General features: G+C 37.1%; 1 protein-coding gene and 1 non-coding gene across 4 annotated transcripts in view; both read left to right on the forward strand.

Annotated features, from left to right (window-relative positions):
* Window positions 1-270: 270 nt before the first annotated feature.
* Window positions 271-13,161, forward strand: part of HIKESHI (heat shock protein nuclear import factor hikeshi) — a 38,394-nt gene continuing 25,503 nt past the window's right edge. The window contains exons 1-2 of one of the 3 annotated variants that reach the window (XM_081798979.1): window positions 271-479; window positions 3,902-4,139. In XM_081798979.1, coding sequence (XP_081655105.1) covers window positions 450-479; window positions 3,902-4,139 — 268 coding nt within the window. In that variant the 5' untranslated portion in view covers window positions 271-449. The remainder of the gene's footprint in view (window positions 480-3,901; window positions 4,140-13,161) is intronic. The other 2 variants (XM_081798978.1, XM_006736208.3) reach the window with 2 other exon arrangements.
* LOC115941927 (U1 spliceosomal RNA) lies at window positions 7,312-7,474 on the forward strand. Its single transcript, XR_004076589.1, has one exon. It is a non-coding gene; the product is annotated as a U1 spliceosomal RNA (small nuclear RNA).

Below are 13,161 nucleotides of genomic sequence, written 5' to 3' on the forward strand. Positions count from 1 at the left end.
ACCTAGTGAAGTGATTATTGTAAAGCGCACTGTAATCTCTAAAATGTTACACAAATGGGAGAAACATCTACTGGCACCGATTTTGAAAATCTGGGATCTGGACAGTCAATCCCGAAAGGTAAATCCTCTTGACTCTCCTCCCGGAAGCCGGCGCAGGGCAGTCTGGGACTTGTAGTCTTGTACTGGCTCTGGCTTGACTTTCTCCCTTAGTTGGGGAGGCTGGTGTAAGCCCCGGAAGTACTCGCTACCTGAGAGGCGTGCTGGTTAGGAAGTGGGGTCAGAGGGCGCGGGGGCAGAAGGCGTTTCTGCCGCTGGCCTAGTCGCTATGTAGTGGAGGGGCTGGCGTCCTCCTGCATGTTCTGGAAGGTTCTTGTGCTCAACTAGGGCAGTAGCCGCAGGACTTTTAGTCGCCGGCTTCGGGTCCCTGCCGGCTGAGCGGAGTCGCCGCCATGTTTGGCTGCTTGGTGGCAGGGAGGCTGGTGAGGATGGGGCCGGGTGGTATCAGGAAGGGGGCAGGACACCCGAGGGCGAGGCCTCGGGAAGGGGAGGGTGCTCGGGTGCAGGAGATGTGGGGAACACCCCCCCAAGTGTACTTTCCAGCTAAATGTGAGGGTGGAGATTGGGTGCTGGGGTGTTCGTTCTCTGCCCTCGGCTCTTTTCAGTCATTTGAATAGTAGCCACGTTAGCTACTATTTATCGAGTGTGCATTATTTGTGTGCCTGGCAGTGCACGCCTTTTGTCTATTTCAGATAATTTTCAGCCTTCTAGGTAGCTTTTATTTAGCACCTCAAATTTAACCCTCCTAACTCGTGAGGTGGTTATTTTAATTTTTATTTTGTAGTTGATGAACTTAAGCTCAGTCGTCAGTTTAAATACTTGCCTGAGCTCATACAGTAACTTAGAGGTAAACCTGGCATTTGAATCGAGTCTGTAACACACTATTTCCGAAAGGTTAAGGTGCTGGGGCAGTGTGTACCTTTGGGGTCCTTTTGGAAGGACCCCGGTAAAAAATATGCTTAAAGTAATTGGAAGTTGGCTGATAGAAACGCCTAAACTTAAGTGTGAGTCATGGCCGAGATACCCCAGAAGGGTATGAGCTGCGAAAATCTTTATTGGTCAAAAGAGATAATAACCTGCCTTGCCAGATACTAGAGTTAAATGAGATCAGCACCTGGAATTGTTCAGGAATAATTTAGAGGATGAATCTTGCTTGCCTCTTTAGAAACCACCCAGAAGTCCTTTTTAGACTTAACTCCTTTCACCCAGAGTTCTTTTTCTTTTATCTACTTGCTTTGTTAAATTTTGCAGCCCATTTGTTGAATTAAATTGTTAATCAGCTTTTGGTAATGTATTCTGTACACAGTTGTAAGAAACCACAAAGACTGGGAGGCCACTTTGGTGATGGTGGTAATTGGTAATATTGGTGAGATAACTTTGAATTGCCCCTGCTGTTCGCAGGGAAAATGAAAGGACCAGCCTGGGCAAAAGTGTGGGACTTGGATGAGTGAGTGTCATTAATGAATGACATTTAAAATGTGTGTGTGTTTTATTTTATTTTTAGTTATTTATTTTTAAGTAATCTCTATGCCCAACGTGGGGATCGAACTTACCACCCTGAGATCAAGAGTCATACTTTACGACTGGGCCAGCCAGGTGCCCCTGTGTGTTTTTTAAAGAAAAGGCCACATGGATTCCATGTATCTCATGTTGTCAACTAGCATGGAAATTTAATTATAACAATACCTGTGTCTACTTACCTAACATCTAACCTCTGTGATAGATATCTAGTAGAGTTTCTTAAAGATAAGACTTTTAGGAGGTGTCTGACTCTGTTAACCAGAGAACATGTTCATCAAAATGAAGGGCAAGTAGACCTGGAGACATCCAAAACTTCATTATTCTCTAACTAGAAAAGTCCACTTACCAAAGTTATGAACTCAGTTTCATTCCTTGAAGGTTTTTTCTTAAAGAGTTATCTTTTTCCCTAAGGTTAAGGATTAGTGTGTCATAATACAGATTTATAAGATGTCTGGTGCTTGGTAGAGTTGATGTTTAACATATTTATTTTGCCTTATGGTTGTTTCATGGCTTGTGAATACCATCATTTTAATATGTTTTTTAAGATTATGTGCATGCCCAAAACTGGTGAAATTGAATTTAATACTAATACAGGCAGTTTGGTTTTATATTTATGTTTTTCTTTTGTTTTATTCTCTTTAAACTGGACAGTTTTTAATGAGGTTGGAAAACTTCAGAAGAGAGAATTAGAACTTGATTTTAAGAACATTCATTCTTGGTCTCTTGGGAATAAATTTAGGACAATTCATATACATAGCTATGAATTTTTTAAGTTTCTTTGTAGTAGTAGCTAGGATATTATAAAAGAAAAAAGTAAGCATTTTAGTAACAACAGCAACTATTAGCAAAGGAAAAGAAGTTGCATTCTAGGTAATAAGATTTGACCATTTAAAGTCTTAAAATACTGGTAGTAATTCAGATTTGGTGTTTTGGTGAATAGAGGGGCAATAGCAATTAAAAAGAAAACCAAAAAACTGTGCATCATGTAAACTCTTGACAGCCTTTTGACCTGAGTGCCCTCAGAATTAATACTTCTTTTTGCTAATGGATGTGATATAGCAATTATCATTAATTTTCTGAAAGTGGATAAAAGGAATTTTCTCTTTGGAAGTCGATTTCTCAAACTTCAAAATAAGATAAGATCTCATTCTAGAAACTGACATTCAATTCTAGAACAGAAAATTAGATTATGAAATGAGTCAAGAGGAGACTTTTACAGGTTCCCACTTTGCACATTCAAGGTAGGATTTTTGCTTTTTATATACAGTTGATTCTCGTTATTCACAGTAGTTCGGATCTATGAAGTCAGTGTGAACACTCAATTCCTCAGTTGGTAAATACTGAATCATTGCCCTTAGGGGAAATACAGAGTTAGGTTTTTTCAAGCCTCTGATGACAGTTTTTATCAGCCTATCATTACATAACTGTGTTGTCTGTATGTTTCTGTTTAAAGACTCTTATTTAATTATGTGTTGTTGATTCATAAACATTGAACTTAACAGCCAATAACACCGTAACTCATTTCTGAATGAAACTTATATTTTCTCAGTAAGGCACATAACAACCGTTTCAGACTTAGGAATATGATCCAGCATTTCAGCTTGGCCATTTTAAACATCAGAATCACCAACAAAAAGCACAAAATACAAACAAACACGGCAGTGAATTGACTGGAAAAAACACATTTATGTACAGCATGACAGCTGAAAGAAAGAAGGCATAGCTAACTTTTCTCCACCTCAGCTGGGAACCTGTGCATTAGGCAACTCAAAATTTTTGCTGCTCTGCGCATGAACATGTCCATGAATGACCACCAGAGTGCAATGAATATTGATTTTGTGCTTACAAATAAATTTTAGTGACTAAGCAAATTAATAAATATGGAATCTGCAAACAATGAAGATTAATTCTTTCTGGACTGCTTACCCATTTTAATTTCCTCTACTTTGCATACTGAGGATAAGGCTTTGGTGGTGTGGTATTTTGCACAACCTTTCATTTTTTTTAACATTCTGAAGCTGTAGTGATTTACTTATATAAGTAAATTCCTTTCAGGGCACTTCTGAAATAATTTAGTTCTATTTTTTTAAAGGTTGCATTCATTAAATGATCATTTTAAGGCTGAATATATATATATTTGGATTTTCTTTTTAAATTTAACACTGCTATATTTGGAAATTCCATATAGACTATCAGATTAACCCAAGGTTATACTGGGTATAATGAGTATAATTGACTATACTTGATAACAGCTTACAGGAATACGTAAGGGTTATAGAAGCTCATCAAACTATTGAACTAAGTCGAGTTTCTTATTTTCTAGGTCCAAACAGCTGCACAGCAAGTGGCAGAGGATAAATTTGTTTTTGACTTGCCTGATTATGAAAGTATCAACCATGTTGTGGTTTTTATGCTGGGAACAATCCCATTTCCTGAGGGAATGGGAGGATCTGTCTACTTTTCCTATCCTGACTCAAATGGAATGCCTGTATGGCAACTCCTAGGATTTGTCACAAATGGGAAACCAAGTGCCATCTTCAAAATTTCAGGTCTTAAATCTGGTAAGAAATAATATTAAAATGATTACATAATTAAGCTGTTTTCTTAATAGCATGACATAGGATATGGCTCTTTTTTTTTTTTTTTAACTTTCCATTATGTTTTGCTGGTTTCTAAAGTGATATATTATTAAAAAAATTCAGATGATAAACTGATACATTTGAAAAGTAATAAGCGAAAGATCTCCTCAGCTTCTCACATTTCCACCTTCTGTCCCTGGAAAGAGCCATTTACTTTTGTGTACAGGTTTTGTATACTTTTATAAAGGGATTTTATTGGGTGTTCTAACAAATAGTGACAAGGAATCTTCTCAGAATTTGTAATATGCACTTCTGTGTATTAAATAAACAGATAAAGCAAGTAGATTTGTATAGGAATTAAAATGAGAGTCCTTTTTTTTTTAAATGAAGGTTTTTGAACTCTCAGATTTGATTACCCCTCCAGTGTTTTTGAACTCTTAGATTTGATTATCCCTCCAATGTTTTTTTCTTAGTTGTATTGACAGTGCAGGCATCAGACCTTACAGGGGCATAATCATTGCATTGATGGTTTCAAGTATTTTGTGGAGAAATGTGAGAACAAAACCAGGTGCCGTTTACTCCCATTGAATCTCTGGTTTCCTTGAAAATCTACATGAAAACACATAATAATGTATCTACTATGAGGATTTAAAAATAATGATTAAGTTCTTACTTAACTGGAGATAACTCATATTCTTATAAAGGATGATAGTTTGTAGACCACTGATTTGAAGGGTGAAATGTAATCGTGGATGTTTGTACAAGATGCTGAGAGAGAATAGAAAGGGGAGCAACTAACTCTCAAGTGGGTTGAGAAGGTTTCCTGAAGGAGGTGATATTGGACCTCTTGGGGAGTAGTTAATTAGGCCTGTGAGAGGCCTGTTGGGCATTCTTTTCTGGGTGGAGGTAGTATGTGTACAATGAAGAAATTTTGAAAGCATGGTGTGCATAGGATGGTACAAGGGTAGGTTAGGCAGGCATGGATCAGGAAAAGCTTTATGTGCCATACTGACTCATTTGAATTTAAGTCAGCAATTTTTAATGTACTTATCTAAGTGATCTCACAGACCTCTTGGTGGTATTATAAAAAATAAGTGTAACATAATGTAAATACTCAAAAGTTTGCATGTACTTTAAAGCCCGTCCGTGTATCCCTCCCCATAAAGAACTGCTCTTATAGGTGTAGAAGAGCCAGTAAACAATTTTGGGTAGGGGAGGTGATATGAACAAGCTTTGTTTTTAGCCTGAGGGCTGTGTGAAGAATGAACTGGAGCAGTTCTGGCTGGATGATGGACTGTTAGGCGCAGTTAATAAATGGAATTCTAGAAGAAGAAACGGGAGAGAATTTAAAGCTAAATTCTGTTTAGAATTGATGAGAAATACTAATCTCTAGATTTAAGAAGCAGGACAAATCCCTGTGGTCCTTATCAACTGGGGTTCCATGAGATAAATTATCCCAATCCCTAAGACAGTGACTCTTTTTTTTTTCAAGATTTAATTTATTTATTTGAGAGAGAGAAAGTGAGCAAGAGAGAGTGAGCACAAGCTGGGGGAGAGTCGGGGAGAGGGAGAAGACTCCCCACTGAGCAGGGAGCCTGATATGGGGCTCCTAGGACTACGGGATCGTGACTTGAGCTGGATCATGACCTGAGCCGAGGGCAGACACTCAACCAGCTGAGCCACCCAGGTGCCCCAAGACAGTGAATTTTTTTTTTTTTTTTAAAGATTTTATTTATTTATCAGAGAGCACAAGCAGGGAGAGTGGCAGGCAGAGGGGGAAACAAGCTCCCTGCTGAGCAGGGAGCCCGATGCGGGACTTGATCCCAGGACCCTGGATTCATGACCTGTGCCGAAAGCAGACGCTTAACCATCTGAGCCACCCAGGCGCCCCCCAAGACAGTGATTCTTAAACCATGGGTAGAGTCCAGTTCCCCAGGTGTTTTGCATGCTCAAGTTTGAGAACCACTACCCTAGGTCATCCACTAAATGTAGTGAATTAATGTCTCATACCTTTAGCATGGAGTTAGTTTTGAATAATCTTTGGGAGAATTAAGAAAATAGTCATTCTCAAATCACTTTTTTATGTGACCGTGCCTAAAAATAAATAATCTATAAGTAGAAGGAATATAAATGGACAGTTCCGTACATTCTAGTTAAATTTCTGGGCATTTAATGTAAAGAGAAAGTAGTAAAGGAACCAGAGAGAAAGACAAGTCAGTTATAACTGGATGGCAGTTAGTTTAGCATACTTACTATCATGAGGATGAATAGAGGCCAAAACCAATAGATTAATATCTTCAAAGTGCCAAGGAAAAATAAAATAACTCTCAAAACTGTTATTCTAAAGTGATGGAGAAATAAATATATTTTGCAGATGGAGATGGAAAGTTTACTACTACTCATAGACCATTACTAAAAGAACTACTGAAGGTAGCTGTACTTTATAAGAGGAAATTGAACCCAGGTTGTAGAAGAGCACGCAAGATGCAAAGTTAAAGAATTGGTAAACATGGGACACCTGGATGGCTCAGTTGATTAAGCATCTTCCTTCAGCTCAGGTCATGATCCCAGGGTTCTAGGAGTGAGCCCCGCATCGGGCTCCCTGCTCCCCGGGGAGCCTGCTTTTCCCTCTCCCCCTTCTTGTGCTGTCTCTTGTCAAGTCAATCAATCAATCAATCAATCTTAAAAAAAAGAAAAGAATTGGTAAACATGTAGCCTAATCTGGCAACCTGATTGTATAAAACAATACAATAAATAACTTAAATGCACAAGAATTAAAGATTGTCCTAGAAAGTAATGCATAAGACAGGAGGGGTACTGATTAAAGCTTTCTGAGGTCTTATTCTTTAGAAAGAGAATAATAATACTAATTCTACTTTCAGGTAATCTTGTTAAAAGTTTAAGGAAAAGTTAAAGAAAGGAAAAGTAAAGTCATAGTATATAGGCATAGTATATTAAAAATAAAATAAGATGGTGAAAATAATTTCAACTCTATCAGTTATCAGGAGAAATGTAAACAGAGTACACTTGCCAGAGAAAACATGGAGACTCCAGGATAGGATTTCTTTTAAAGAGAGCAAATAAATAATTACATTGCTGCTAATGATTAATGGGTCTAAAACATTTTAACACAAGCAACCAAAACAAAACTGTCATACTTACTGGCTTGGGAGATAACAGGATCACGAAGGTGGTTTTCCCAGGGTGAGGCTTATCCATTGTACTCTGGATGTTCTGACCCCTGCGATTTCCCCAAATGTGGGAAACTCGACTGCATAATTTGTGGTAGGGGGGGACTGCATTTGTGCTTTCCCCTACAAAAAAAAAAAATAGCTGTCATAGGTATATTAATTTTATGAAAATTTAGACTAAGACAAAAACATTATTAGGGATTAAGAAATTCATTCAGTAGGAATGAAATAATCCATTAGGAAAACTAAAATATTTCTAGGAAAAGATAAGTCATGAATTTGTGTGTATGTATAACTTCAATATATATTTTAAAAATTGACATTTAGAATGATAAATGCTGTTAATATTTTAGTTACCTCTTGATAATATACTAAGTAAATATTAGTAAAATGGAAGATTCGAATAAAAGAGTTAACAAGTTTGAGCCAATGGACAGTTATAGAACCCTGCACCTAATTGTTAGATCATATACATTTTTAAAATTATTTTTTAAGATTTTTGTTTGTTTGACAGCGCACACACAAGCAGGGGAAGCAGCAGGCAGAGGGAGAGGGAGAAGCAGGCTCCCCTGCTGAGCAGGGAACCCAGCACGGGACCCAATCCAGGACCCTGGGATCATGACCTGAGCTGAAGGTAGACGCTCAACCAACGGAGCCACCCAGGCGCCCTAGATCATATACATTTTTAAGTACATAGAACATTTATGAAATTTGACCACGTACCAAGTCATGAAGCAAGTTGCAGTAAATGGCAGATAATCAGTATGCAGCCTACAGTGCTATGTAATTACACGTCAAAAGATAAAACACTGTTATGTGTAGGAATCCTCCCTTCAACATGTAGCTGTCAGGCCCAGAGGGTTTTACAAAATTCAACTAAACCTTTATGAAACAGACTGTTCATATCTTATATAAACTTTTAGAGAATAAAAGAAGATCGTTACCCAGTTTATATTTCTAACCAAAAAGGACAAGGACAACATAAGAAATGTGACCTATTTATTTAGGATTTTTATATCAATGTGCATAAAATAGTTACAAAGTAAATTCAACAAGGTATCTTATTTTTTATTACTTTTCATTATACATAAAGTCCAAGTATACACCCAAAACGACCAACTCATGGATAATGTTATTTTTTAAGATTTTATTTATTCATTTTTAAAGATTTTATTTATTTGAGAGTGAGAGAGAAAGAGCAGAGGGTGGGGGTAAGGGCAGAGGGAGTGGGAGAAGGAGGGAGCCTGATGCGGGGCTCCATCCCAGGACCTTGAGATTATGACCTGAGCTGAAGGCAGAGGCTTAACTGACTGAGCCACCCAGGCACCTCTATTTATTTATTTTAGAGAGAGCGAGCGTACGCACAAGTGGGGGAAGGGGCAGAGGGAGAGAGAGAATCCCAAGGAGACTTTGAGCTATTGTGGAGCCCAAGGCAGGGCTCGCGACCCTGAGATCATGACCTGAGCTGAAATCAAGAGTCAGGTGCTTAACCGACTGAGCCACCCAGGCGCCCCAGTGTTACTTCCTTTTTTTTTTTTTAAAGATTTTATTTTATTTATTTGACAGAGAGAGAGAGAGACAGCTAGAGAGGGAGCACAAGCAGGGGGAGTGGGAAAGGGAGAAGCAGGCTCCCGGCCGAGCAGAGAGCCTGATGTGGGGCTCTATCCGAGGACTCTGGGATCATGACCTGAGCCGAAGGCAGACGCTTAACGGCTGAGCCACCCAGGCGCCCCCCAGTGTTACTTCTTTTGTATTCCCACTCACTTCTCCGTTCTTGTATTATTTGGAAATAGATTCCAGAATCATAACATGTAATTTATAAATACATTAGTATGTGTCTTTAAAAGACAAGGTCTTTTTTTTCTCTCTGCTTTTTTAAATGTAACTATAATGTTGTTATCACATCTAAAAACAAACAATAATTCCTTAGTAGGGAATTGAATGTCTAATTAGCGTTCAGATTTCCAGTGATCTGAGAAGTTTTTTGTTTATATAGTTTATTTTATTTTATTTATTTATTTTTTTGTTTGTTTATAGATTTTAAAGTTGTATTTTCAGTCAACATTGTACATTGCAACTGGTTGATGTCCCAAGTATCTTTCATAAAAATTAAAGGTAAAAATGTATTCTCTGTCCTCTATTTCCAGTAAATTAGTTGGACTTAGAGATATGATCAGACTTCGTTTGAGTTTATTTTGAAAAAAAATTTGGTGGGATTATTATAGACAATGGTATATTCTTTGATCAGGAAGTATATATATGGTTATCTCTTTTTGTGAAATTAGCAGCCGTATATATGCCATACCTACATTTGTTGATTCAGTAGGGGTTCAAATGATCACATTCTAATTGTTTCACTTATTAGCTATAAAGAGACCCTCGAATACACTATTTGGTTACCCAGAGGTAGGGTCATAGGAAAGGCATAACAGTGCTTAATTGTTCCTCTTCATATACCAATGTTCAAAAAATGAGTTGATTCCCTAACATTCTCCTAAAGTCATAAATTTCTTTTAAAGGATTATAAAATCATGGTGGTGTGTGTGTATATATTTGTTTTATGTTTGATGTGTTCTAACCATTGGTATACCCTCAGAATCCATTGGACCTAATTAAAAAAATTTTTTTTAAGATTTTAATTTTTTTTAATTTTTAAAAAAATTGTATTTATTTGAGAGAGAGAAGGGGAGAACACAGAGGGAGAATGAGAGGGAGAAGCAGAGGTCCTGCTAATCAGAGAGACCCACACGGAGCTCCATCCCAGGACTCTGAGATCATGACCTGAGCCGAAGGCAGACGCTTAACTCATTGAGCCACCCAGGCGTCCCTGAGATTTTTTTTTAAAGTAATCTCTGCATCCAACATGGGACTTGAACTTACAACCCCAACATCAAGAGTCGCATGCTCCACCTACTGAGCCACCCAGGTGCCCCCTAATTTTAATTTTTCATTTTCTTTTTTAGGCAAGTGCTAATATTTCGTAGTTTTTATCGTTTCTTAAGAAATCTTATAAAGAACAGAGAAAATTTACTTTTTCTTAACAATTTTAATAATTTATTGAGATATAATTGACATACAATAAATTGCACGTATTTAAAGGGTGCAGTTTGATGAATTTTGATACATGCATACACAGCTGTGACATACCACACTGAACATATTACCCCTGAAGTTTCCTAGTGCTCCTTTGTAATCCTTCCTCTTGTCTCCTAGTTTGTTTCACTAAAAAATAGTTTGTATTTCTAGAGTTTTATATAAATTAAAGCATGCAGTATGCTTTTTTGCCTAGCTTCTTTTATTCAGCTGAGTTATTTTTAGAGTCATCCATGTTGTAGTATATATCAGTAGTTTGTTCCTTTTTATTTCTGGGTAGTATTCCATTGTATGAATGTGCCACTATTTGTTCATCCATTCACCTGTTGATGGATATTTGGATTGTTTAAGGGTTTTCATTCATAAAAATAAAACTGATATATAAACATTTGTATATAAGTCTTTGTGTGGACACATGCCCTCCTTTCTCTTGGGTAAATGTCTAGGAGTGGAATGGCTGGATTATATGGTAGTTGTATGTTTAACTTTTTAAAAAATTGCCAATCTATTTTCCAACACGGTTGTTCCATTTTACATTCAGCCAGCCGTGTATGAATGTTCTAGTTTCTCCACATCCTTGCCAGCGCTTGGTTTGGTCAGTTTTAGGCAGTCTAATAGGTGTGTAGAGGTATACACTGTGTTTTAAATTTGCATTTCCCTAGTGACTATGGATGTTGAGCACTTTTTCATGTACTTATTTGCATATCTATATATGTTTCTTGTTGAAATGTCTGTTTAAGTCTTTTGTCTGTTTTTTTTACTGGGTGGTTTTTATTACTGAGTTTTGAGAGTTCTGTATATCTATATTCTTTTTTTTTTTTTTTTTTTTAAGATTTTGTTTATTTGACAGAGACAGCCAGAGAGGGAACACAAGCAGGGGGAGCAGGAGAGGGAGAGGGAGAAGCAGGCTTCCCCGCAGAGCAGGGAGCCTGATGTGGGGCTCGATCAAGGACCCTGGGATCATGACCTGAGCTGAAGGCAGATGCTTAACGACTGAGCCACCTAGGTGCCCCGAGAGTTCTGTATATATTCTCGATACAAGTTCTTTATTAGATATGTGATTTGAAAATGTTTTTTCCCCAGTCTTTGACTTGTCTTTTCTCTTAACAGTGTCTTTGATAGAGCAGAAGGTTTTAATTTTGATAAAGTCCAGTTTTTCAATTTGTTCTTTTATGGATTGTGCTTTTGGTACTGAGCCTAAGAATAAGAAATCTTTGCCTAATCCAAGGTCAACAAGGTTTTCTCTTCGTATTTTAGTTTTAGATTTTATACTTCTATCTGGGATCCAGTTTGAATTAATTTTGTATTTAGTGCAAGGTATAGATTGAAGTTCAGTTTTTTTTTTCAAATGGATAGCCAACTGTTCTAGCACCATTTGTTGAAAAGACAAAAGTAATGGCACATTTTTCTGCATCCATTATCAAGCATGTTCACTTTGATATTCATTTGGGGGCTCCCAAAGTGCTCCATTTTAAAATACGAACATACATAAATGAATATTTATATATTGATTTAAAATGACAAAGAAATGGAAATAGATACTATTATTTTTTTTTAAACAATAAATTACTAGTTTGAAGACATGCTAGAAGATTAGATGGATACTGGTAAATATTTAACAATATAGGAAGAGGAGCAGCTAATTGAGGGGAAGAGAGGTGATGTTTTTGGTTTGGGTTTCAGGAGCCTCTGGGACATGATAGCAGTGCCTCAAATATAAAGTGGTAGGTTTTGTTTGTATAGCAATAGGCTAGTAGCCAGCTAACTGTTAACCGTTTGCATAGTTGGAAAGTGCAGGTCTGTTTTGTACGCAGACTCATATGCATTGATTAAGGTCAGCCAGTAGACCAGGACCCATTGTTTGTTTTGGAGACATACCAATTATATTGTCAATTTAATGCCCACCTTTTTCTCTCTTCTCTTTGCCCCAACTTTGCCAACATTTTGTATTTCTTTTTATTTGTGATCATCACTGTATTCCTTGCAGGACATGGCTTTGGGAATAGTGAGGCGTGTTTTCTTTTATCCTTTTTGCATTGCCTTTGGCTGTCTTCCCTTTTCTCTTGTGTTAACCAACACGTTGGAGCTTGGGGTGAGGGTGGCATTTGGGGTCATAAGAACCCAGACATTTCCTTATTGTGTTATTTCATCGAATTTGGAGAATATTCAACAGTCAAAAATGGGTTAATCCAATTGCTATAACTGGGACAGTAATAACTCAGTGAGATATGTTTTCTGTTTTGGAGTTAGGTAAAATAGTCTAAAACTCAATCCCAGAGTAATACCTGATTCAGTACAAGAAAATGGATCCATTATGATAATAAGATTAGTCCTTTATTCTCCTGCCTTTTTAAAAATAAATGATCTGTCATCATTTCCATTATAACATGGCTATTGATAATTTTATCCATTAAAACATTTTCAGGGCAGTATTTATGATGGATAAAGCACAACGTTTTACTAAAGAAAAATAAAGCAGCTTAAATGTTTAGAGATTTAGTGCATATCAACATTAAGCAAATGATAAAATGCTGTTAAATATTTTTGGTTTTTTACTAGTAAGTTTGGAAAAGCACTTTTTGGATGTCTAAAGTATCAGGATTATTATTTTTTATTATTATTTTTATATTAACATATAATGTATTATTTGTTTAACGGGTACCAGTCTGTGATTCATCAGTCTTACACAACACCCATTGCTCACCATAGCACATACCTTC

The sequence above is a fragment of the Leptonychotes weddellii genome, chromosome 11 (assembly GCF_054177405.1).
Source record: "Leptonychotes weddellii isolate Sample4059 chromosome 11, ASM5417740v2, whole genome shotgun sequence".
Lineage (NCBI taxonomy): Eukaryota > Metazoa > Chordata > Mammalia > Carnivora > Phocidae > Leptonychotes > Leptonychotes weddellii.